Source organism: Mustela erminea, chromosome 10 (genome assembly GCF_009829155.1).
Source record: "Mustela erminea isolate mMusErm1 chromosome 10, mMusErm1.Pri, whole genome shotgun sequence".
NCBI lineage: Eukaryota > Metazoa > Chordata > Mammalia > Carnivora > Mustelidae > Mustela > Mustela erminea.
Window position 1 is genome coordinate 59,826,142 of NC_045623.1, and position 23,918 is coordinate 59,850,059.

A 23,918-nucleotide genomic window follows, 5' to 3' on the forward strand; every position below is an offset into this window, starting at 1 on the left:
CAGTTGACATGGGGTTCCTGGATTCAGTAGGGATGGGAGGAACCCGGGTCAGTCAAGGACACATGGTACCTTTCAAATGGTAGAGATGAGAGCTGAAGGGGGAATCCTTCCTGTTCTCTCCCTGGGGACACATGGCTTTAATTCAGCCAGTGAGATTTTCCAATCCAGAGCTCTGAATCTTTTATCAGGTGTTTCTTTTGCAAATATTTTCTCCCAGTTCATGGTTCACCTTCTCATTCTTTTGACATTGTCTTTTGCAGAGCAGAAGTTTTTAATTTTAATGAAGCCCAGCTTATCAATTATTTCTTTCATGGATCCTGCCTTTGGTGCTGTATTTAAAAAGTCATCATCACTGCCAAGGTCATCTGGATTTTCTCCTATGTTTTCTTCTAGGAATTTTATAGTTTTGCATTTTACATTTAAGTTTATGATTCACTTTGAGTTAATTTTTGTGAAGGTCTGTGTAGAGATTCATCTTTTTTGTGTGTGTAGACATCCGGTTTTCCAGCAATATTTGTTGAGAAGGCTATTTTTGCTCCCTTGTTTTGCCTTTGTTCCTTTGTCAAAGATCAGTTGCCTATATTTACATGAGTTTATTTCTGGGCTCTCTGTTCTGTTTCATTTATCTTTCTGCCTACTCTTGTGCCAATACCGCACTGCCTTGGTCACTGTGGCTTTATAGTTGCGTCTTGAATTCGGGTAGCATCAATCTTCCAACCTTGTTCTTTTTCAAGACTCAGGACCTTGAGCAAGAAAAGCAACAGTCTGGATGATGAGATTGTATTGGAGGACCTAAGGATATAGACCCAACGACTCAACCCTACCTAATTTGACTGTTGATATTTTACAAAGCTCAACAGGAACCAGCTCCTACTTCTTCTCCATTTTCATTCTGCTCCATTGTCCCACTGGGCTCCAACCACACTGGACTTGTTCCAGTTCCTTAAACTTGTCTGATTTTCCTTACCTCACAGCTTTCGCACACACCGTTTCTTTTGCTTAAAATATTCTTCTTCCAGCCCTGTCCTGGCCAACTTCACTCATCCTTCCGATTTCAGGTAAAATAGCCCTTTCTTATTAGGTCTTTCCTATTACATGCTGTTGTATATTTTCCTCTCTTGCTCTCATCCGAATGTTAATTTTCTTTAAATTTATATACATTTCCTGTAATATCTGTTCACAAACCTTTGGTTTTATACATTTCTGCTTTGTTCTTTGCTGTGTCTGCTGCTGCTAACTTCCAATGGTGGGTCCAACAGGGATGGTGCTCAAAAATTATTTGCTAAATGGATGCTTTACATATGCTGTCTTGATTGCATTTCCTCACTTGCAAAATGGGAATGCCTCATGTCAATAAATAAAACCTATAAAGTCTTTTTTAAAGGTACCATAGTGTTCTACAACAGGAATGATGATGATCATAATAGTAATGGCTATCTTTATCTGAACATTGTGGTCTATCAGGCCTTATTGCAAGGGCAGAACATATATTAATCATTTAGCTTTCCAAACTGATGAGGTAGACATTTGTATTATTCCTATTTACAAATGTATACACTGAGGCATGGAAAAATTAAGCAGTCTTTCTTAGCATTTTAGAACCAGTATTCTATGCAGTCAGGATTTGAATCCAGGCATTCTGACTCTAGATCTTATGCTCTTAATCTCAATGTTGTATTGCATATAAAATCCTGTTTCATAGGGTGCCTGACTGGCTCAGTTGATAGAGCATTTGACTCTTGATCTTGGGGTCATGAGTCTGAGCCCCATAGTTGGGCATACAGCCTACTTAAAAAAATAATAATATAAAAAATTCTATTTCATTTAACCAATCCCCTTAATGATGTACATTTAAATTGTTTCTAACTTTAAGTCATTGCAAATGCCAGAATTAATTCCTATTATCTTCATACAATTATCCAATTATATTTGAAAATATTTGCTAAATTGCTTACCAGATTGAACATTTTTTTCCATCAGCATCATGAACAGGCTCTTGCTCACATCCTTTGTGCTTTTAAGTATTTATAAGTTTAACAGAAGAAATAGGGCTACCTGATTTAGCAAATAAAAATATAGGGCACTCAGTTAAATTTGAATTTCAGATAAATAATGAATAAGTTTTTTGTGTATGTCCCATGAAATATTAGGACACATGTTAGTTAGTATAAGTACGTAGCATGTAACATTGGGATATACTTATAAAAAATTTTTGTTGCTTAACTGAGACTCAAAATTAAATTCAAATTCCAATTTAACTAGGAGTCCTATGTCGATCTGAGAACTGTAAGGAGAAAAGAAGTATTTAATTTAAATGTGTCAGTCTACCTTCAGTAACTAATCAATACCAAAAGTATTTATTACAATAACCAAATTATAGAAGCAACCCAAGTGTGTGGATAAGAAGATGTGGTACCCCCCCACACACAGGGAATACTACTCAAACATAAAAAAGAATGAAATCTTGCCATTTGCAATGACATGAGTGGAGCTAGAGAGTATAATGCTAAGTGAAATAAGCCAGACGGAGAAAGGAAAATACCATATGATTTCATTCATATGCAGAATTAGTAACAAAACAAATTAGCAAAGGAAGAAAAAGAGAGAGAGAGACAAACCAAGAAATAGACTCATTTTTAACTCAAGGTTGTCAGAGGGGAGGGGGTAGGGGATGGGTTAAAGAGGGGATGGGGATTTAGGAGGGCACTTGTTTTGATGGGCACCAGGTGATGTATGGAAGTGTTGAGTCTCTTTATTGTACACCTGAAACTAATAGAACACTGTATGCTAACCATACTGGAATTAAAGTGCAATACAACACAATACAAGTATTTACCAAGTAGTAGCTAAGTGCTGGGTGTTTTGACTATAAGAAAGAATACATAGTTCCTGACATCAGCTAGCGCACTGTCTAGTGAGGACAAGACACATAGTTAAATCTAATACAAGACCATAAGCACAGTGATGGCAATACACACAGGGGTGTTCATTAGGGACATCTAAGACCAGATGGGGAAGCAGAATTGTTAAAAGACTCCTGAAGGCTTGGCCACCCCCTAAGGGATGATGGGGGATTTCAGGCAGAGAGAGGTGTAGAGTCTAAAGCCAAAGCTGGCAAGTAGCACGAGTGTGTAGGCGACATAGCAGCTAATGTTGCTGTAGCCAAAGGCGTGAGGCAGGGAGTGACGAGGAACGAGCCTGGGGATTTGGGGGTAGGAGGTAAATCGTGAAGGTGGTTCATTGTAAATGCCACACGGCTAAATGGAACAAGATTTTAAGCAGGACAGACTTATTGCTCAGGCAAGCTTCTCTGTGGAACCTTTCCCAGGGACCTTTTCTCCCTGAAGCTTTTCCTCGCGAATCAGGAGGTTCTCCTCAAGGTTGTTCTGGGAACAGAAACTAATTATGTTGTGTCGCAAAGGCCTATTCACTATCTTCCCCATGGGACTTATTGAGGGCAGGAATCTTTATTCCCCCCCCCTCGGTACCCCCATCTTCCAATTCCACATTGGCTATGCTGAATCCTAACTAGTTGGTCAAGTGGGTGCTGCATCAGTGACCTCCAGCCAGCCCACATTCTCTAACTGCTAAATCACATCAGGTCTCCAAATGGTCGCCGGTGCTCCCTCTCTACTGCCAGGAGCTTCCGCACCACTTAGAGCCCTGTCCATTCTACTGCCTGGAAAGGAACTTCCTCTCCTAGAACTTTGTCATGGTCCCCACCCATCTTCCTGAGACAGGATGACTTCTGCTTTAGAAAATGTCCAGCGAGAGTGACTTCTGCTCATGATGTCCTACGGCAGCCTCATGTGGCTGACAGTGGCCTGCTCACCCCCAGGAAACTCAATTTGGGATATCCCATGGTCACCCACTTTGCCTTTCTATCACCCTTTATCTTCCTTCCACAGGCTCTTCCTCTCTGAGAGTATTAGGTTTCAGATGTGTATTTGTCAGACCTTTGAACTCGCTCAGGTTTAAGTTAGGGCTGTTGTTGTATGTAGTTTAATCCCAGGAACCATCCTTACTCGCCTGATTCTTAATTTGTGTGTGTGTGTTGGGAGGGGGGCTTTTCTAACATTCCCATATGGCAGGGGCATACTAGTCCACCTTCAAGGACGCCTGGTGGCTGACCTTGCTGTCACTTTTCTGCAGCAGCAACAGTTGCTCTGGCTTCGCTCCTGGACGAATCCGAGTCCCCACAGGGCTCCTGAGTGGGCCCTACCCTCAGTTCCCTGTTTACCCCCTTAAAGCCTCTGGATTGGGACCCTGCCTTGGCCTCTGTGTCTCTCCAGGATCCCAAGTTCCTATGGGTCAGTTATGGGAGCTCCAGAATCTGAGGAACCAGCCCAGTTGGCTTTTATTATGTAATTTCACGTGCTTGAGAACCCCAGCATCCCTGTGCTTTCATCTTTGGTGACAGACAAAAGACAAAATCAAAGACAAAGAAATGGTGGATGTAGAAAAGTTAATTTTTTTTTTTTTTAAATTACCCAGCTAGTGAGTGGCCTACCTGGGATTCGAACTCTCGCTCTGTGATTCTAACACCCACATTCTCCCTGTCATGTGGTCTCCCCAGAAGCCTGATGCATGGGCCCCAGGGCAAGCCATTTAGGTTTATGAGTTTCAGCTTTCTCCTTTCCAAAACCGAGTTCGTAACAGGTTAATTAGAACTACCTCTCAAGATGGTTGTAGAGATTAACAGGAATTATGTAAATTAGGCACCCTGCCCAGAGCCTGACAACAGCCAACCAAGAACCATCTCCTCCCTTCCTTGCTGTGTCCATCTGGGTGGACTTTTTCCATTGTCTTAGCAAGGGAGCAGCTCCGAGGAAGTACCAGTGTCAGCCAAGAAGGCTTGGGAGGAGCTGCTTTCCAGAAGGCCAGGTGCGTGAAGGAAGGCTCTTCTCCAGCTAACCAAACAAAGTGGGCGGAGTCATCCCGATGGACGCCCAGATGCTCACGCCCCCTCACAGGTAAGGAGGCAGGACCGGCCCAAACCCCCCTGCGCCCAGCACCGGGGAGGCCAGGTCTGCACCGACCTGGGGCATCCCAGAAAGACAAGGCTGGTTCAGCAGGGATTTGGGGGAAATGCTCTTTTGCACAAAGCTACTTTTTGGTATTTCTTATCTCCCCACCCCATCTGAGCATGCCCACAGCCCGGCTCTGAGTTACGAGCACATAAATCTCCATCACAAATTTATTGCCATCATTTATCAGCTCCTATTGCTCAATGGCCAAGCAGTTAATTTTAAAATGAAGTGGGGCTGTTTTCATTAATACCCTCACGCTAACTACCTATCAAAACACTCAGAGACAATTAATACCATGTTGCTGAAGTACTGAACCAATAAATATCTCCAGTCTTGGCTTGTCTCTGGCAGATAAAAGACATTAGACTCATCCCCTATTTCAATAATATTCTTCCATTCTCTTCCTCTCCATAGCATCCGAAACATTTACATTGAAGAGCGAGATTAAATCGCCAGACCAGCCCATAACATGAATTTAAAAGGCTGTTTTTTCATGACATCTCAGTAATGCCTTCAGGATAGAGTGGTAATGACAACGTGCCTGAAAAGAAGATGGTACATTTCTGAGGAAGCTACATCATCAATACCAAAGCCTTTTGGCCTCAGAGGCTTTCTGGAAAGCAAATGCCTCGCCTTGGATGGGGGCTGGAATCCAGTTTGATCAGCAGTCTGAGCAGTGGGCGAGAATTGGAATCCACATTCTCACAGGCTCACAGCCTTGACAGACAGAATATTCTAGATGTTGACAACTCTGGAGCCACATCAGGGATGGATGGCATGTGGTCATTTGTTATTTACTAAGGCATGAGTTTACCCCTCACTTGGAGGGCTGGCCTGACGGTGATTTTCTGCCCCTAGCACCGTATTCAATCATTCTTTTTTAGCATATATTTGTGGGCCTACTGTCTGCAAAATGCTGCCCTAGGCCCCAGGGATGCTGCATGGGCATCTCGGTCTGCAGGACGCACGTTCCCATCTTCTTTATTATTTGCCATGAGCCAGCATCATTTATACAACAACTCTTCAGTAATAAAAAATTGGTGTCTTTGTAGAAATAGCCCTGGAAAAGAAATCTGGGTGTTGCCTTAAAAAAAATTTTTTTTATTGCCCCCGACCCCATGTTGCTTAAATAATGTGTTCACTGTGGAAAAATTAGAAACTAGAGGTGAGCGGAAAGAAAATAATTAGCTCCCTAAATCCTACCGTACAGAGATAACCACAGCTAACCTTTGCTTCCCACACACGTGAGCTCTCTTTCTTCTTTTTGTATATCTACTGCCTTTTTAAAAGCATAATTATTCTTTGTGTAATTTCCTGCCCCTCATCTCCTTCTATAGAAGGCTATACTGTCCCATCATTCCATCTTAATAGGCATATTTGTATAGTTAATGGCTGCCGACACTCTCTGGGTCCTACTATCCTGTGTATTATATCAAAAAAAAAAAAAAAGAAGAATGTATACTAGCATGTTTAAATGTTCCTCCCTGTCTGAATGTTGAGGTGGTTTTCTGCACTTTTTAAGTCATAAACAACACATAAACATAAACAACTTGTCTAGTCTTTATTACTAGATCTTGGTGCACACCTCTAATTATTTCCTTGGGATACACTCACTGAATTTCTAGGTCAATTTGTAGGCACATTTTTAAACCCTTTGCTTTACGTGGCCAGACTGCCCTCAAAATGTTTCCAGTTTATGTTCCCAGATAAGCTTGTCCTCTGCCAGGTGACGACTTCCCAGCTTCTCACAATCAAATTATAGAGAAACAGACTGTGCCTGCTCCTCCCTAATCTCTCCTTCCATTTAGACTGGCAGGAGTCTCCCTTCTCCTGCCAACAGCACCCCCGCCCCCCCCGAACCCTGCCACTGTATGTGACAGGGGGGCTCTGCAACTCACCTGTCCTTCCCTCGGCCTCAGGGCTTTACTTCTGGGAGTTGGACTCTCTTTGCCTATGAGCTCTTTCCACAACACTTAAAAATACTGTTTCTTGGGGCACCTGGGTGGCTCAGTGAGTTAAAGCCTCTGCCTTCGGCTTAGGTCATGATCCCAGGGTCCTGGGATCGAGCCCTGCATAGGGCTCTCTGCTCAGCAGGGAGCCTGCTTCCTTCCCTTCTTCTCTCTCTGCCGGCCTCTCTGCCTACTTGTGATCTCTGTCTGTCAAATAAATAAATAAAATATATATATTAAAAAATACTGTTTCTTGGGTGCCTGGGTGGCTCAGTCGGTTAAGCATCTGCAGTCAGCTCGGGTCATGATCATGGGGTCTTGGGATTGAGTCTTGCATCTGACTCCCTACTTCTCCCTCTGTCACTGCCCCACTCGTGGTCTCTCCCCCTCACCTCTCTCTGTCAAATAAATAAATAAACTCTTAAAAAAAAATACTGTCCTTTTTTTTTTCTTTAAAAGAAAAAATGTGCTTGACCTCTGGTATGGGTTGAATTGTGTGCCCCCCACTCAAATTCCTATGTTGAAGCCCTAACCCCCAGTACCTCAGAATGTGTCTGTATTTGGAGATAAGAGCTTTAAAGAAGTGATTTAATTGTCATGAAGCATTTAAGGTAGACCACGACCCACTCTGTCCGGTGTCCTTCTAGAAGAAGAGGAACTTTGGACACACAATGAGGTGTGTGGGCACTTAGGAAAGACTGTGTGAGGACACGGTGAGAAGGTAGCTCTCTGCAAGTCCAAAGAAGAGGCCTCCAAAAACACCAAAACTGCTGACCCTGGATCTCAGACTTCTAGCCTATAGAACTATGAGAAAACGAATTTCTGTTATTTAAGCCCCATAGCCTGTGGTGTTCTGTTACCCCAGCAAACCAGTGCAACCTCAGTATAGAAAACCTTTCCTACAGCTGCCCTTATAAAAGCAAATTCCTGAGCAAATTTGCTCTTACCCTTTATTCTCTTGTCCCTTCTCACAGTGCAGCCCACTACCATCTGGATTCTGGCCCCAATTCTGCTCCTACCAAAGTTATAAACAACCTCCACATTATTGACCCAATGAACACCGCGCCTGGCACATATAGACACTGAATTCCCCTCGTAGGAGTTGCTGTTATAATGGTCTTGATAAGGGGAAAAGTCTGCTCTAAGATGGCTGACCAAACCATAAGCGAATTCCAGTCCCTGTCTCAAAGCCCTTCTGGGTTCTTCTTTCCTACCCTGTTTCCCGCGCGTGCCAGAAGTACCAAGGATGAGGAAGTAGAAGGATATAAATTACCCTCCCTGCTCGTGCTCAGGCTCAGACCTTTGGAGAATGGTTTCCTCTGAGCCCACTGGCGTTACATAAACCTCTGATCCTCCAAAGTCTCCACGTGCCGCTTGGTTCTTCCATCAGCACCCAGTTCAGGTTCTGTAACAGTTTGAGTAAGAGGTGCCAACTCAGTCTGCCAAATTAGAGTATGGGATAATAAATATGTCCATATTATTTCTTTACAGAATGTGCATTGGCCATCCCCCCCCTGCCCAGCCCTAAAGGAACCAGAAACAGCCGGAAAAGGATCAGAGAAAGGACCTTTTAACACCTGAAAAGGATCTGTAAGTATGGAGAACATGTTCATAACAGAAAAGCTAAGGCATGTTTCCAAAATATCGCGGGGACAGGGAAGGGAGTTTCAACAGAATATGTCTGAAGTGAGTCGTTGGCCAAAAGTAAGCCATTTTCTTTTTTAAATTAATTTTTTTATTTTTTTATTTTGCCATTTTCTTTTTGAACCCCATTAATTTCGGACTGTTCCATTACAAAATGAATCTATACACATACACATATTAGAAGGACTGATGTTTTCATTTAATACTCCATTGTGAATATTTCTTATGGCATTAAATACTCTACATCAAAAGAAATATGCACTGGTAATTTTAAAAATATGGGTAGAAGAGGCATAGGGTCATAGACTTCTTTGGAAAATAGAGCAGGCATACACATTCTAGAATTTGGAAGATACAGTGCGCTCTGGGTCAGTTTCCTCCAGGGTTGTTTTCGCTTACTTGTTTGTTTTTCTATGCAGAAGTTGTCTGCCTCCAACTCTATTTGAGTTATTGAAAAGGCGCATGTACCTAGCTCACTGATCTTTCTGATTCTCCTTTCAGTTTCTAAGAGTCAGGCTTGGAAGATTTTCTGATGGTGGTTTGGCCTCCATGCAAATGAAAAGTAAGTAGATAATCAAGAAGCAGCCTTTGGAAGGTGAGCCTGGTGTGTGCCCCTCCCTCCCCACTCCACCACTCCCCGCCCCCGCCCCCCCCCCCCATTCTGCCTCCTCCCAGATGTCCAGGTGTGCGTCTAAGTGCTCCTCAGGATGACTTGGCAATGATACCAAATGCCATTCAGAAGGGAGGGTAAGCCAGGCAAGAGCTCTTGTAGCAAGCACCTGGCACGGGGAAGGGCTCTGCTTGCTGTGATGTTTCTTTCATCAGCCGGCGGTTGTGTGCTTCTGGAAAGAGAGCTGTTAAGCCCTCTTTCATAGACTGGAAGAGAGGTGGCCCGAAGCATTTGAAAGCCCAGATTTACGGACTCATGGTGCAGAGACTCCCTGATTTGCTCCAGGAGAGAAGATGCAGCAGCTCCGATGAGAAAAGAGGCAGGATTTTGGGTCCTCCCTTAGGGCTCGCTCAGATTGTTGATCTCACACCCTCCATGGGCACAGAGGGCCAGAGTGCTGGAGGCTGGGGTGGTAGGAGGTGGAGGGACTGTCCTAATCATCCACTGCTCCAGCTGTACCTCCTGGGAACCAGACCCTGGAAGCAAGAGGCCTGTCGTGGACCCTGGTGATACCAACCTCCTCTTCTCTGAAGCTGCCTCCAAGTTCCTTGTATTCCTCCTTCCTCAGAGGCTCCCCAGTTGGCTCTTGGAAGGGCCCGTCTCTCCCTTAGCATATCCTGCCGGCTTTCCTAGGTTCACCTGCTTTTCCACCAGTCCTAGAGCCCGGTGCCTCCCCTGGCTTCCCGCCCTTTGCCACTGTCACCAATTGTTTGATAGCTTTTTTGTGGAAATTTTTTTTTGAGGATACAGAAATATTTCCTGCCCTGAGTTTAGACGGAAAGATGATCTAGATGCTGAAAATGCATTATTAATGGGGAGAGTGCTACAGTGGAGGGAGGCACAGTGTGCTGAGGGGTTCAAGCCTCTGAAGACAGTCTTTAAAACCCAATCAACAAACCAGATTCCCCAGTTTCTGTCTCTAGGTTACTTTGTTTCCCCCGCGTTTCCCACATTTCACAACAAACTGCCTCCTAGACTTCAGTGTCTTACACGCATCTGTAGCTTAAAATTGAGTTCCTGATCTCCTGCAAACCCTAAACTAGCATGAGCAGTAACACCCAAGCCCTTGAAATTGTATGGGCATGAAGGTCCCCCATCTCCACCTGCCGGGCTCCCTGAGATTCGTTAGATGCTACTACTGTGTTCTCAGTTTCTGCTGTTTCTAGAACAGGAGGATTTCTCTTTCTTCCTTGCAAGCTTAGCCCCGCAATTACCTTTTAAAAATTTCATATTGACCAATATCTCTAGTTGTAAAAGATGTATGAATTTTAAGGTAGCATCCTCTGTCTTGAAGGTCTTCATTATAATATTTTTTTAACTTATGAAATATAACACAAATACAGATAAGTGAACAAAATAAAAATCTGTAGCTCAATGATTTATCCCAACCAAACCTCCTTTATTCTGTTGATAAGGTAAATTACTTTGATTTTGAGATGCTAAGTTAACCTTGCCTTATGGGAATAAAACCAGACCAGTTGTACTGTATATCTTTTTACTTTCAGGCTGGATTCTATGTTAAGGTTTTGTTTAAAGTTTTTGCATCTTTGTTCATGTGTGAAAATCACCTGTAACTTTTTTTCTTCCATAATATCCTTGTCAGGTTTGTTATCAAAGTGAAATAGTTAGATGGATTTCTCTTTTTCTATTTTCTAAAAGAGTTATGAACTATTAGCATCCTTTCTTCCTTACATGTTTAACAGAAGTCACTGTTGGAGACATTAGGGCCAAGAGTTTTCTTGGGAAGGTTTTTGATATCTTTCATTTTGATAGGACGGTTCAGATTTCAATTTCTTCTAATGATAGGATTTTATTTTATTTTATTTTATTTTTTTATTTCCAGCATAACAGTATTCATTATTTTTGCACCACACCCCGTGCTCCATGCAATCCGTGCCCTCTATAATACCCACCACCTGGTACCCCAACCTCTCACCCCCCGTCCCTTCAAAACCCTCAGATTGTTTTTCAGAGTCCATAGTCTCTCATGGTTCACCTCCCCTTCCAATTTCCCCCAACTCCCTTCTCCACTCTAAGTCCCCATGTCCTCCATGCTATTTGTTATGCTCCACAAATAAGTGAAACCATATGATAATTGACTCTGATAGGATTTTTAAGGAATTGGTCCAACATCCATTTGGCTAATATATTTTAGTCATTGGGATAAAACTATTCAATGTATTTCTCTTATTATTTTTTTAAGGTTTTATTTATTTGAGAGAGAGACAATGAGACATAGCATGAGAGGGGAGAAGGTCAGAGGGAGCAGTAGACTCCCCATGGAGCTGGGAGCCCGAGGAGGGACTTGATACCGGGACTCCAGGATCATGACCTGAGCCGAAGGCAGTTGCTTAACCAACTGAGCCACCCAGGCACCCCCTCTTATTATATTATTTTTTAATGATTATTTTATAGTCATACCCCTTTTTCATCCCTGACATTGCTTAGATGTATATCTAAGTTCCCCTTTTATGAGTCATTCTCTTCACAGTATTCAATTTTAATGTTCATTTCAAAGTGCCAATTTACAGTTGTGTTGACATCTATTGCACGTTTGCTTTGTCTTTCATGATTTTTCTTTCTGTTTACCTTTCCCTTCTTTCTACTTTCTTTGGGCATAAGTTAGCGGTTTAAAACTAGTTATTGAGTTGGATCCTTAGTCCACTGATTTCGTCCTTTTTTATTTGCTAACATACATATTCAAAGCTCACATATGTTATGTGAATATGGGCTAGCTAAATTCCTTAAGTTTTTTAAAAATTTATTTTAAATTTACGTAGAGTAAAATTAACTGGTCTTTGTTGATGAAATGCCTGTTCAAATCTTTTGCCTATTTTTAATTGTGTCGTTTGCTTTATTATTGTTGATTTTTGAAAGTTGTTTATATATTTTGGTCATAAGTTCCTTGTCAGATATATGCTTTAAAAATATGTTCCCCACCTCCCTCCACCCTTCCCCCACACTGGGCCTTCTGGGTGGCTCAGTCAGTTGAGCATCTGACTCTTGATTTCGGCTCAGGTCACGATCATGGACGGGCTCCACACTCAGCAGCGAGTCTGCTTGAGATTCTCTCCATCTCCCTCTCCCCCACTGCCCACTGCCCACTGCCCACAAAATTCAAGGTTGCAAAGAGTTCCTAGTATATCTTATTTTGAATTTTTATAAATTTAGGTTGTACATTTAGTTTTACTTCCTTTTGACTTAAATTTTGTACAAAGTGTGAAGTAGATATTGAGGTTGTTCTCCCTCTTCTCATTTTTTGCATGTGGATGTTCAGTCTTCTAGCATCATGTGTGGAAAGACTATACTTTCTTCACTGAGTTGCTTCTACACTGTTGTCAAAAATCAGCTCACTGTACTTGTATGAATCTATTTCTAGACTGTATTCTGTTCCATTGATCTATGTATCTATTCTTTTGCCAATACTGTGCTGTCTTTTTTACTGTAGCTTCATAGCCTTGAAATCACATAGTGTGAAACCTTCTATTTGTCTCCCTTTCAAAACTGTTTTACCTTTTCTAGCCAGATTGCCTTTCCATGAAAAAATCTGAAATCAGTTTGTTGCTATCTACAAAACATTGTGCTGGGATTTTTGTTGAGATCGAATTGATTCTATAGATCAATATGAAGAGATTTAATATTTCAACAACATTGAGTCTTTCCGCCCAACCGCATGCTCTTTGCATTTAGATTTTATCTAATCTCTTCACCAGTGTTTTTTAGTTTTTAGCATATAGATTCTGAACATATTTGATTAAATTTATATCTAAGTTATTTTGGGGAATTACTATTGTAAATGGTACTTTAAAAACTGAATTCTAATTGTTCATTACTATTCCATAGAAATATAATTGATTTTTATATATTGATCATATATCCTGTGACCTTGCTCTTATGGACCGAATGTTTGTCTCTCCCCCCAACCCCCACTCCAGTTCATATGTTGAAGCCCTAATTCCCGATGTGATGGTGTTTGGAGATGGGGCGTTTGGGCAGTGATTAGGGTTAAATGAGGTCATGAGATTGGGGCTATCATGATGGGACTGGTGTTATGATAACAATAAAAGACACCAGAGATCTTCTTCTCTCTCAAGGCTGCACAAAGAAGTCATGTGTGCACATAGAGAGAAGGTGGCTGCCTACAAGCCAAGATGAGAGTCCTCAGAATGAAACTGACCTTGCTGGTACCTTGATTATGGACTTCTTAGCCTCTAGAACTGTGAGAAATAAATTTCTGTTATTCAGCCACCTAGCCTATGGCATTTTGTTTTAGCAGATTTATATTTATATTTATAACAAATTTGTTGTAGGCCATTTTTTGGTGGATTCTCTGGATTTACCTCATAGACAATCATGCAGCCTGTGAATATAGTTTTCTTTCTTCTTTTTAACATCAGTAACAATGATATGCTGAGCCATACTGAAGCCTGCAGCAAAAAGAAAAATCAGGAATACTGACTCTGTCTTCATTAAAAAAATTGATATTTTGTTCATTGTGACTATTTTTGTATTCATTTTTATTTAAAATGTATTTGCACTGAAGTATTACTTATCTTCATGACTGAATGTTTTGGCCTCTTCAGTTTTGTACCTTAGTAAGTACCCTAGCTTGCTGTGCCTGCCCCCGGCCCTTGGTGTGCTCTGTTTCAACGGGGAGCCAGAGTTCAGGGTTCTGTTTGTCAGACGGGCAGAGTAAGGAGATGGGGCCGTACTCACATTAGGAATCTTTTACCCACACACACTGGTGTCCGGCCGTGACCTTTTCTCCTCTCTTTAGCTGACGGGGACCACGAGCAACGAGGCTCTACCAGGAAAGAACAAGTGCATGGCAGAACTCCTGCTCCCACCTGAGCCATACAGACCACCACCTCCCGTGCAATGTGGGCAGTGTTTGTATCAGGTCAATAAAATAACACTGGTAAGTGACTGGCACATCGTTCTCAATTTTGATAATAATTGTTGCTATTATCTTTGTTATTTTTACAGGACAGTTCACTCAGATACAATCCGTGGTTTGTCCTTGCTGCTACAGGAAAGCTGAAACAAGGAGAAGTTTGGGGGTTTTCTCTTCTCCCATCCTGCCAAGTTAGTCAGCCTCCGTGTTCAGGGTTGGAGCTCCCTAGACTCATGCTTCCTAGTAGCTGGAAGGTTCTGCGATGTCCCAGACCTCATTCAGGTGTGTACAAAATGGTAACTTATTTCGGATTCTTAACTTCCAAGCTCTCTTTTATCAGGCAACTCAATTTGAGCACCTTTGGGTAAATCCAGGCCAGCCAGTGATTTGTCTCATATTTACAATTATTAGATTCATGTCCAGTTTAAAACCATTTCTGGGGGTACCTGGGTGGCTCAGTCAGTTAAGCATCTGTTTTTGGCTCAGGTCATGATCCTGGAGACCCAGGATCAAGCCCTGCCTCAGACTATCAGACTCTCTGCTCAGTGGGGAGTCTGCTTCTCCCTCTCCGCTCGTGCCCTCTCTCAAATAAATAAATAATGAAATATTAAAAAAAAAAAACCAAACCACCAAACTAAACCATTTCTTGTTTCTTCTCTCCCCTGCTCTGGAGTCTGTGCCAATGCCAGGGGGCCCTGGGGCCACTACAGTGGGGCAAAATGGGTAAAGGGGGACAAGTTCCGGTCTCTCCTGTGTCTTGTTCTTACATTGCCAGAGATGCAGCTGTCCCCATGGTCTCACCTCCCATCATAGATGCTGACTAGGGATTGCTCTGTTCAGGGGCACCTCTGGTTCCTGGGAAGCCCCTGCATGAGTGATTCCCACGGAGGACACCTTTTCCTCCCTCACGCCCATGACCCATTCATGGGCATCTCTTGTGCCTCCTTTTTGGCCCAGAAGGCGGTTTCTTGTAGATGGCACAGGGAGACTACTGTCCCTGTGTCTGTGTCTCCTGCAGGGAAGCCTGGGGGTGCCACATTCAAATTTATCTCCCCCTTCCCTTAGGACTTTCTTGTGTTTATTTTCCTTCTCCCCCTCCCCAACAGGACAAGGGGGACAAACTCTCATCACCACTACTCTCTCTTCTAACATTGTTTCTGCCTCTCCCTTCCCAGAGCCCATTGACTATTTCTTCCTGGGACAAGGGAGGGAGATAGTTCAGTCTCTTCAAAAGTCTATACAAATTAGTTAAGTCAGACAATAGGGATGGTGCTCTTTGAGCTTTGAAGTCTTGGCTTTGATAATGGGCCCTGTTCAGAGCAAACAGTTCACTTCCAGCATAAACCATGGATGTTTCTTTGGGGGCTAGGGGAAGTGACAAGAAATGATGGCCCCAAGGGACAAGATGGGAGCTTGTCATTGATACTTCTGTGGGATCTCTTTGTTTTTTGTTTTTTGTTTTTTTAAGATTTTTATTTATTGGGACGCCTGGGTGGCTCAGTTGGTTAAGCAACTGCCTTCGGCTCAGGTCATGATCCCAGCGTCCTGGAATTGAGTCCCACATCAGGCTCCTTGCTCGGCAGGGAGCCTGCTTCGCCCTCTGCCTCTGCCTGCCATTCTGTCTGCCTGTGCTCGCTCTCTCTCCCTCTCTCTCTCTGACAAATAAATAAAATCTTAAAAAAAAAAGGTTTTTATTTATTTATTCAACAGACAGAGATCACAAGTAGGCAGAAAGTCGGTCAGAGAGAGGGGAGAAGCAGGCTCCTCACTGTGCAGAAAGCCTAATGCGGGGCTCGATCCCAGGAACTGAGATCATGACCTGAGCCGAAGGCAGAGGCTTAACCCACTGAGCCACCCAGGCACCCCACGTGGGATCTCTTTATTTTATTATCTTCAATTCCAATGAGATAATAGTTGCAAATTAAGCCCATAGCACAGTGCTTGGCCTTTTGGTCTTCACGAATGCAGGCTAATTTATAGAAATAATAATTTGAAGTTTTCTCTCATTATTACATCAGATCTGGAAATAAGGGAGTTTAGATTCACTCATTCCAAGAAGCTAGCAGAGCCTCCATGATCTGAGCTCCTTTCCCTCAGAGAGTCATTACTATCTTTTGTGCTTTGAGGCCAAGTAACAACTTGGTAGGGATCCAGGAAAAAGCCCTCCATTCTAATTACTGGGAATCCACTTTCAGTAAGATGCAGTAAGGCAGGAAGGTGAGGAGGTGGAAGGGCCAAGGTAACCTTTTGTTCTATTACACTTGGGTGTTTTGCACAGAACTGTAAGATGGACGAAGTTCTACCTGTGGTGCAGAGGGGCCTGGACTCTGTGCATCCCAGCTCTGAAGTCTAAGCCAGGAGCCCCAGGACCAGGTTGGTCTGAAAGCAATGGAGATGCCCGCTTTCTGAAGGGACTTAATGGATATTAACTGGGCTTGGCCAGTTACTATCTCAGTAGAAGTGAGCCAGATATAACAAAGAACAGGGCACTTGTTCTTGGTTTTTTTGGACTGAGCTATGTCATTAGATGGGAGGGAGAGGGAAAGAGGACCCTAACGGTGTCCTTCCCCCAAACAGAGCCTGACTCAGTGACACCACTTTATGCTCCATTTCTCATAGCCATTAAAATCCAGTGGTCAACACTTTATGGTCTTCCTTTGTTTATCAAAAACTTTTCTCACTTGTGCGAAACCCCTACTTCACAAATGAGGGGTGCTGAGGTTCAAAGGTGGGATGGTGAAGATGAGTCCGCATCTGAGGCAATCAGAGGAGAGACTCAACCCCAGAGCTGCTGAGCCTGGTAGTGATGCACTCCCCCTTGTCTCTGAACTGGATCCAGATCCTGTGTGTTTTCCATCCCAGGAGAACACAAGGCTGGGTCGTTCAAGGGACAGTGGGCCACAGAATGTGACTCTCTGACTCCCTCTTGCTGTACATTGGCAAACACCCAGCTTTCTGTGCCATTTGACTGAGGTTTCACCCTGACTTAACTTCTACAGCTCGTGAGGATTAGGACTCCATTCAGCCTTGTAGTGGTGCTGCATGTCCTCAGGAGACCAGCTCCCCACTCCGCCCGCTGCAGACCCCAGCTACCCGGAAATGGTGCTCAGGGAAACCAATGGCTTCCTTCATGGTTCCTGTATTAACTGCCCACTCTGAAGAACAAGACTTGTTAAAGAAGAATTTAGCATACTCAAAGGGGGGCTAAAATCATTCAGAGCTCTCTTTGACTATTTTGAAAAAAAGTTAAGGGCTGTGAGTCACCCACAAGTCCCAAGTAAGAGCACTGTTGGGGTGTAACCATTCCACAGTATTTGTTGCTGGCACTTGTCTTTGTCTAAATTGATTTGACTCCGGTTTCAGGGCTCAGAGATGAATGCTGTGGTTCATGTTCACTAACTGGGTGATGTTAATCTTTCTGGGGCTTATCATTTCATCACTTACTAAATGGGACTAATCACACCTATCTTGCCGGGTCACTGGGAGGATGGAACGATGACATGGGATGACAAAAGTCAAGCATCCACTTCCACGTTGACGTTACGGTTTCACGGCTGGGCATCTAATTGAAGTAGGAATAAGTAAGGACCAATATATCCATCATTTATGTCTTTGTGGGTTCAGTTCAGTTAGTAAAATTTATTTTAAAACCATGGTCTCGGGACGCCTGGGTGGCTCAGTTGGTTGGACGACTGCCTTCGGCTCAGGTCATGATCCTGGAGTCCCGGGATCGAGTCCCGCATCGGGCTCCCAGCTCCATGGGGAGTCTGCTTCTCCCTCTGACCTTCTCCCCTCTCACCTTCTCACTCTCTCTCTCTCAAGTAAATAAAAAATAAATAAATAAATAAATAAAATCTTAAAAAAAAAACAAAAAACCATGGTCTTTGGGCTTTGAGGTTTATCAGATTTTGGGGTGTGTTGCTGATCCGGGTTCCCAGCTGGCCCAGTTCAAGTGCAGGGAAAGCCCAGCTGGGTGGAGACTGACGGAGGGAAGCAGTAGAGGCCTGACGGCTAACAGCGGATTTCTGTTTACAAAGCAGCTGCTCCGTCAGAGCCCAGAACTACCAGCAACTCAGCACCCTCCAGAATTCAGGGTCAGGATAACAGGCAGGGAAAAATGGCCAAGTGGATAAGCATATCAAAGAAGACGAAGAATTCCCTGTCACTTCTGTCAGGAACCCTGTCAGTGGTCTTTCAGCAGACGCTGGGACTCCATCTTCCCTCCCCTCCCTTGACAAAACTTTTAGAACTTATCTTTGTAAAAGTTGCTTATAGTGAAGTGTTTTCCTAGAACATCTAGGCTGATGACCCGAGACTTGCATGGGCAGATGATCTGCTTTCATTGATCTGCACTTTGGAACTCAAGGAGGGTAAAGACGATTTAATGCCTATTTTCAAAGAATGAAGGATCTTTTGTTCAGTTCTTGCCGGGGAGCAGACAAAGGAAATAGGCTTCACCTGTAACAGGAGGGGTTCGTGTTAGACAGGAGAGAGATTTATCAGGCTGGGAGTATGAAGACAATAAAATGAGTTATGGTATCTCCTTACCTGGAGATCTTCAAAGTAAGATATACTTCCCTCTGACAGGAGCAGTCGGGGGTGGTGGTGGGGAGGTGGGATTCCTAGCTGGAGGCAGGGAAATGGACTTCAGCGACCTTTGAAGGTTGAGTCTAGCCATCTGAATCTGGGATAAACTAAGATGGGAAAATTTATGGCTTTGACATCCATCAGGTGAATAAATCTGAGGCTCTGCTGGAATTTGAGGAAAAAGAAGATTCCAGAAGCCTGTGCTGGCATGACCACTCTATCAGTCAGGGGTCCAGTGGGAAACAGATGGTACATTCAACTTGAGATTATTTGAGAGGGGTTTAGTAAAGAGGCCATTTACAAAGGCGTGGGTAAGATGTAGAGAAATGACAAAGGACAGAGCAGTAACCCAAAGCTCTTACTATCCTTGTGCCTAAAGGGGTTAAGGGAGGGAGCTCTTAATCAGAACACAGAAGGAGAAATTAAAGAGCCATGTTGAGAGGGACTGTGACCTCCTGTTGAGGTACATCACCAGTCAGAGAGGACCTGGGGAGGGAGCCAGGGAAGTAAATACTCTGCCATCACTTCTTCCCGATAATCTACTGCCACGGCTTCTGATGGGCTGATCCCAGCTGATAACCCCAGGCCAAGGAAGCCCGTTGACATGGTCCACACAGGTCAGCCTCCTGAGCACAGAACATCTTCGAGAAGGTGGGAGAGAGTAGATCTGGAAGGGCAAATTAAAGCTGACACAACCGTGGCTCATCCTCTGACAGTACGAAGTGACTTTCAGGTGCCTAGCACTATTCCAGGCACTGGGAAGAGGACAGTGAATCAGACTTATATTCAGACAAATTGTGATTTAGAAATGTATCTACCCCTTACGCCCCTGACTGTTAGGGCCCCACACAGGTAGTTATTAATATGAGTAATAAGGAAAATTACTGAAACTCCCTGTGCCTCAATATCCTCATCTGCGAAATGGAAATAACAACTACTTCTCTTTGGGGTTGGATTATATGTGCTCATGCCTATAAAGCGCTTAGAATAATGTGTGTTGTGAAGGGCTCACTCGGTACCTACTAGCTGTTATTATTACTATCATGACTATTGATATTTGTGTCTTCTCGCCAGTCTCTAGAACTCTTCCTCATCCTTGAAGTCCTAGATGGTGCATCTCCTCCCTGTGGCTCTCTCTCCCTTGGGCATAGTTGGTCCCCAAATTATCTGGCCCATGATGTCTTCCTGATTTTTACAAAGCCATGGGGCAATGATTTGGTTTGCATGTCTGTTTTCCCTGCTAGATGCTATACTATTCTGGAATGATCTCAGATCCATCTCCTTTGCCAGCCCCAAGTTCTGGCATATGGGAGGTACTCAATAATGTTGGTATGGTTTGTTTTGAATGAGATTTTATATTTCTGTGGAAGGAATGTGGCTCAGGGCAGTGTTTAGGGTCCATGAAAGTGGATGTGGAAGTAGCAGATGAGCTAGATGAAGTGATCTTATGGCCCCCACAGTTGCTCCATAGAGCTTGATGGGGAAGCTCTTTTTTCCTGCCCTGGACTTTCTTTTGCCTCCCAAAGCCATGTATTCATAAGGGAAGAGGATGTCTATTGAATAAGGAGGCAAGAGCAGAAAGAGTTTTATCTGATCAGAAGACTTTTTACTGACCAGAATTATTCATCTTGCTCTCCTTTAAAGTGGAAGCTGGCTTTCCTTTTGTGTGTGTGTGTGGGTGGGGGGGATTTGTTGTTGTTGTTGTTGCTGCTGCTGCTGTTGTCTGCAGTAGGTAGTAAAGGAGATAGTACTCTTCGTCATTTGAGTAGACACTCCCTTGACCCCATGGTTCCTGGAAGCGAAAAAAGCCAGCTAGGGGTGGAGTTGGTGAACAGCTCCCAAAACCTCTTCCACTTTGGTTCTGTTATTTTGCTTCCAGCTTCCAGAGTCAGGGCACAAACACAAGGTGAATTCCTTGGTCCTTCCCATGATAGTGTGTGAGCGCAGTTTTGGGATTACATGCCATGGGTCAACTCCCAAGGTCAGGAATATGGTTCCAGTTTAATGGCAGAACAGGACTTAGGCCACAGGGATGCAATTCACAAAACTGAGCCTGAATAACTCTTTAGGACATAGAGCCCAGTTTCTTCGCAAATAATTGCAACGAAAATAAAAGAGAAGGAAGGGGACCCTATAGATTTAAAGGCTTAAGATACATAAAGATCAGTTAGTATATGAACTTTATTTGGATTCTTAGGTGGAAAGCTATTAAAAAAAATCATATGATGGTTGGGAATACTTGAACACCAAGTTATTTGATTATTTGATGATATTCAGGAATTATTGTTAATATTTTGGGGTATGAAATAGTACTTTGAATATGTTTAATAAAAGTCTTTGTCTTTTAGAGATGTATTCTGAAAAGTCATGGATAAAGTATAGGATGCCTGAGATTTGCTTCAAAACAATCTGGAGATGGCCAGGAAGTGGATGGGGTACAGTGGGCATAGGGGTTAATTTTAAGTGATGAGTAGGAGGTGTAATGGGAGTTCATTAATCAATTCTATTCTGTACATACATGGTATTTTTCCATAATAAAAAAATTTTATACATGACAGTATAAATAAATGTACTTTTTATTTGTTTTACTAGGTAGGGCTCCCTGTAATGAACTTGAAATCCAAACTGAGTGTGATCGATGGAAAGCAAACGTAGAATATAGGCTTAGGTGTTTCAGAGAGGAATAGAAACTAGTTCATTCCTCTGAGGTCAAGGGAGGCCCTGTATCTCCCTAAATGTCAACAAGACTGCTCTAATGTAGCCATGTTCTTCTACCAAAGAGCCAGAACTGGAGAGGTTAAAATGATGACTAGTACCGCTTCCTTTGGCCAACCTTCTCTGTCTGAAGAGAGTGGATTTCCCTGGCAGTAGCACTGTTGAGGGAAATAAGAACCAGAGCCAGGTGGGACCCTCTAGCTGGGTTCTAGTCAATCGAGCCTATTGCCCAATGCTTGGAATTGTGCTTGCCAGCACAACCTCATCTGTATTCACTGAGCCATTTGGGCCTTTCTCTCAAGTGACTCAGAGAGAGGTGTAATAACTTACTAATACCATACAGCCAATAAATGGTGGATTCACACACGAGTCCTCTGGTTTCAAACCCGAGCTTCTTTCCACCATGTTTTATCCTCCCAGGTGTCAGCATTCTTCTTAAGGATGCACCAGCCCACGGTTGCAAATGATAATAGCTGTCATCTGGTTGATACTGTGTTAGGTGTTCTACATACATTAACTCATTTGGCCTTCTTCAAGATCTCGTAAGGTAGGTACTCTCCTTATTCCTGTTTTACAAACAGAAAAACTGAGGCCCCAGATGTCAAGATGTAAACCCAGTGTGCCTGTCCTCAAACCGACAACTATAATTTTTAAGCTCCTTCTTCCTGCTTCATTGAGGCAGATGTGGAATGACAGTTTTTTCAGAGTTTATTCAAATAGAGGTCTGGAAATCACAAGAAGAAGGCTTATGCCATCAAGGCACCAAAAGAATGCCATATTTTGGAACGATATTTTGGAACCACTTATCTACTGCTCAGTTACAGCACTCACACAGCATTTATGATGTACCGGGACACACCACTGACCCTTTTATGAACAGCAATGCAACAAATATCCAGCACAGTCCTAGGAGGAAGGTAGGGGCTGTTTTTATTATTCCCACCTTACCAATAGGGAAACTGAGGCACTTGCCAACATCACAGAGGTAATACGATGCACAGCCAAGATTCAGCCCAGGCAGTCCTGTACCTGAGTCTGTGCCTTTGACCTCTCCACTGTCTTCACCCCAAGCCCTATTATCTATATGCTACATACGGCCTGTCGATAAGAGTCATCGAATGACTTAAATTCCATTTGCTTAACTCTGAATAATGAAGACCAAAGTGCATACTATTGGCCGGAGTCCTCACCGAAAGGTAAAATGATTGATTCCATCAAACTTAAACCCCAAGCCATGTGTGTGTGAAATTGCTCTATTCACTTTGGTTGGGAATGTGTTTTGAGGACCGACTCTACCTTTTTGAGCTGCAGTAATAAGAGACAAAATACGAAACTTAATGGGATAAATCCCATTAAAGAGCTCAATACCCAGTAGCTATTAACAGCCTTATTACTATCTCTGACCCGGCCGCTCTTTCACAGGCCCCACAGCCCCAGCCACCGTTCGCCACCGTTCTGTCCTGTCTCTTGCTGACCTTCTCCACTCGGCACCCTTCCCTCCTCTCCTCAAGTTAATCTATAAAATTCCTGGCCAACAAGCCAGTGGTTCCCAGAGGGGTGACGGGCTGGGGGATGGCGAAAGAGGTGAAGGGAACCAAGAGTTCACCCGTCACGATGAGCACCGGGTGAGGAACGGAATGGTTGAATCACTGTGTCGTACTCTTGAAACTAGTATAACACTGTATGTTAACTTTACTGGAATTAAAAAAAAAAAAAAAGCGTTCTCTAGGCTTCCTTGCGGGAGGAGTTTCCTTCCTGGTCTGTCGGACCGAGGCACAGCCTTGGGACATGCTCTGGCCGATGAACCATGAGTGGAAGTGGTGTGGGTCATTCTAGATGGAACTGTTGAAAGCCAGGCCGGCCTTGCCGTGCTCCTTCTCCCCCATCCACACATCCAGCAATGGTTGAGATGGTTGCTGCTTTGCACCCTGGGTCCTAGAATGGGGACAGTTTCACTGAAATCCCATACAACGCTTTGACAGACGTGCAAAGTAAGATGTAAGCCTTTATTGTTGGAGGCCATGAGGGTTTGGACTTGTGCGGATCACAGCATAGATCTAGCCTCGTCTGACTGAGACATATTTTATGATGCTCTTAGAGGACAGGACAAAGATCTCTAATATGCCTGCAAGACCTTGCACGGTCTTGACCGACCTCAGTGTCAAGCTTCATCTTGAACTGAATTTCCTCTCCGCTTCACGCCTTCATCTAAAAAGGCCTTACTCCCCTCCCTCAAAGGCTCTCTCCTCCAGCCTGCTACTGGCTCTTGGTATGTACCTGCTGTCCCTCTGCCTAGAACCTTCTCCTTCCCGCCTGCTCCCGTTGCCTAGTGAACTTCTATCTATCCTACTAGTCTCAATGGGCTTTCACAGCAGTAATATACCCTTTATAATCCTCATCACAACTACACGCTTACCTTGGCTGCTGTT

The 23,918-nt window shown here is 43.6% G+C and overlaps 1 protein-coding gene across 6 annotated transcripts; it reads left to right on the forward strand.

Annotated features, from left to right (window-relative positions):
• The first annotated feature begins 633 nt into the window (after positions 1–633).
• Positions 634–23,415, forward strand: LOC116567926. Of its 6 annotated transcripts, none has more exons than XM_032303310.1 (7): positions 634–1,058; positions 8,471–8,569; positions 9,125–9,185; positions 13,388–13,512; positions 14,071–14,193; positions 14,280–14,469; positions 21,910–23,415. In XM_032303310.1, exons 3-7 carry the CDS (start codon positions 9,173–9,175, stop codon positions 21,954–21,956), a joined length of 498 nt encoding a protein of 165 aa, XP_032159201.1. In that variant the 5' UTR covers positions 634–1,058; positions 8,471–8,569; positions 9,125–9,172; the 3' UTR covers positions 21,957–23,415. The 6 variants fall into 6 exon arrangements, 2 of the variants coding, with proteins under 2 accessions (XP_032159201.1, XP_032159200.1); XM_032303309.1 differs by lacking the exon at positions 21,910–23,415 and adding an exon at positions 16,807–17,150; XR_004276436.1 differs by lacking the exon at positions 21,910–23,415 and having other exon boundaries at positions 13,388–13,477; positions 14,071–14,211; positions 14,326–14,666.
• The last annotated feature ends 503 nt before the right edge of the window (positions 23,416–23,918 follow it).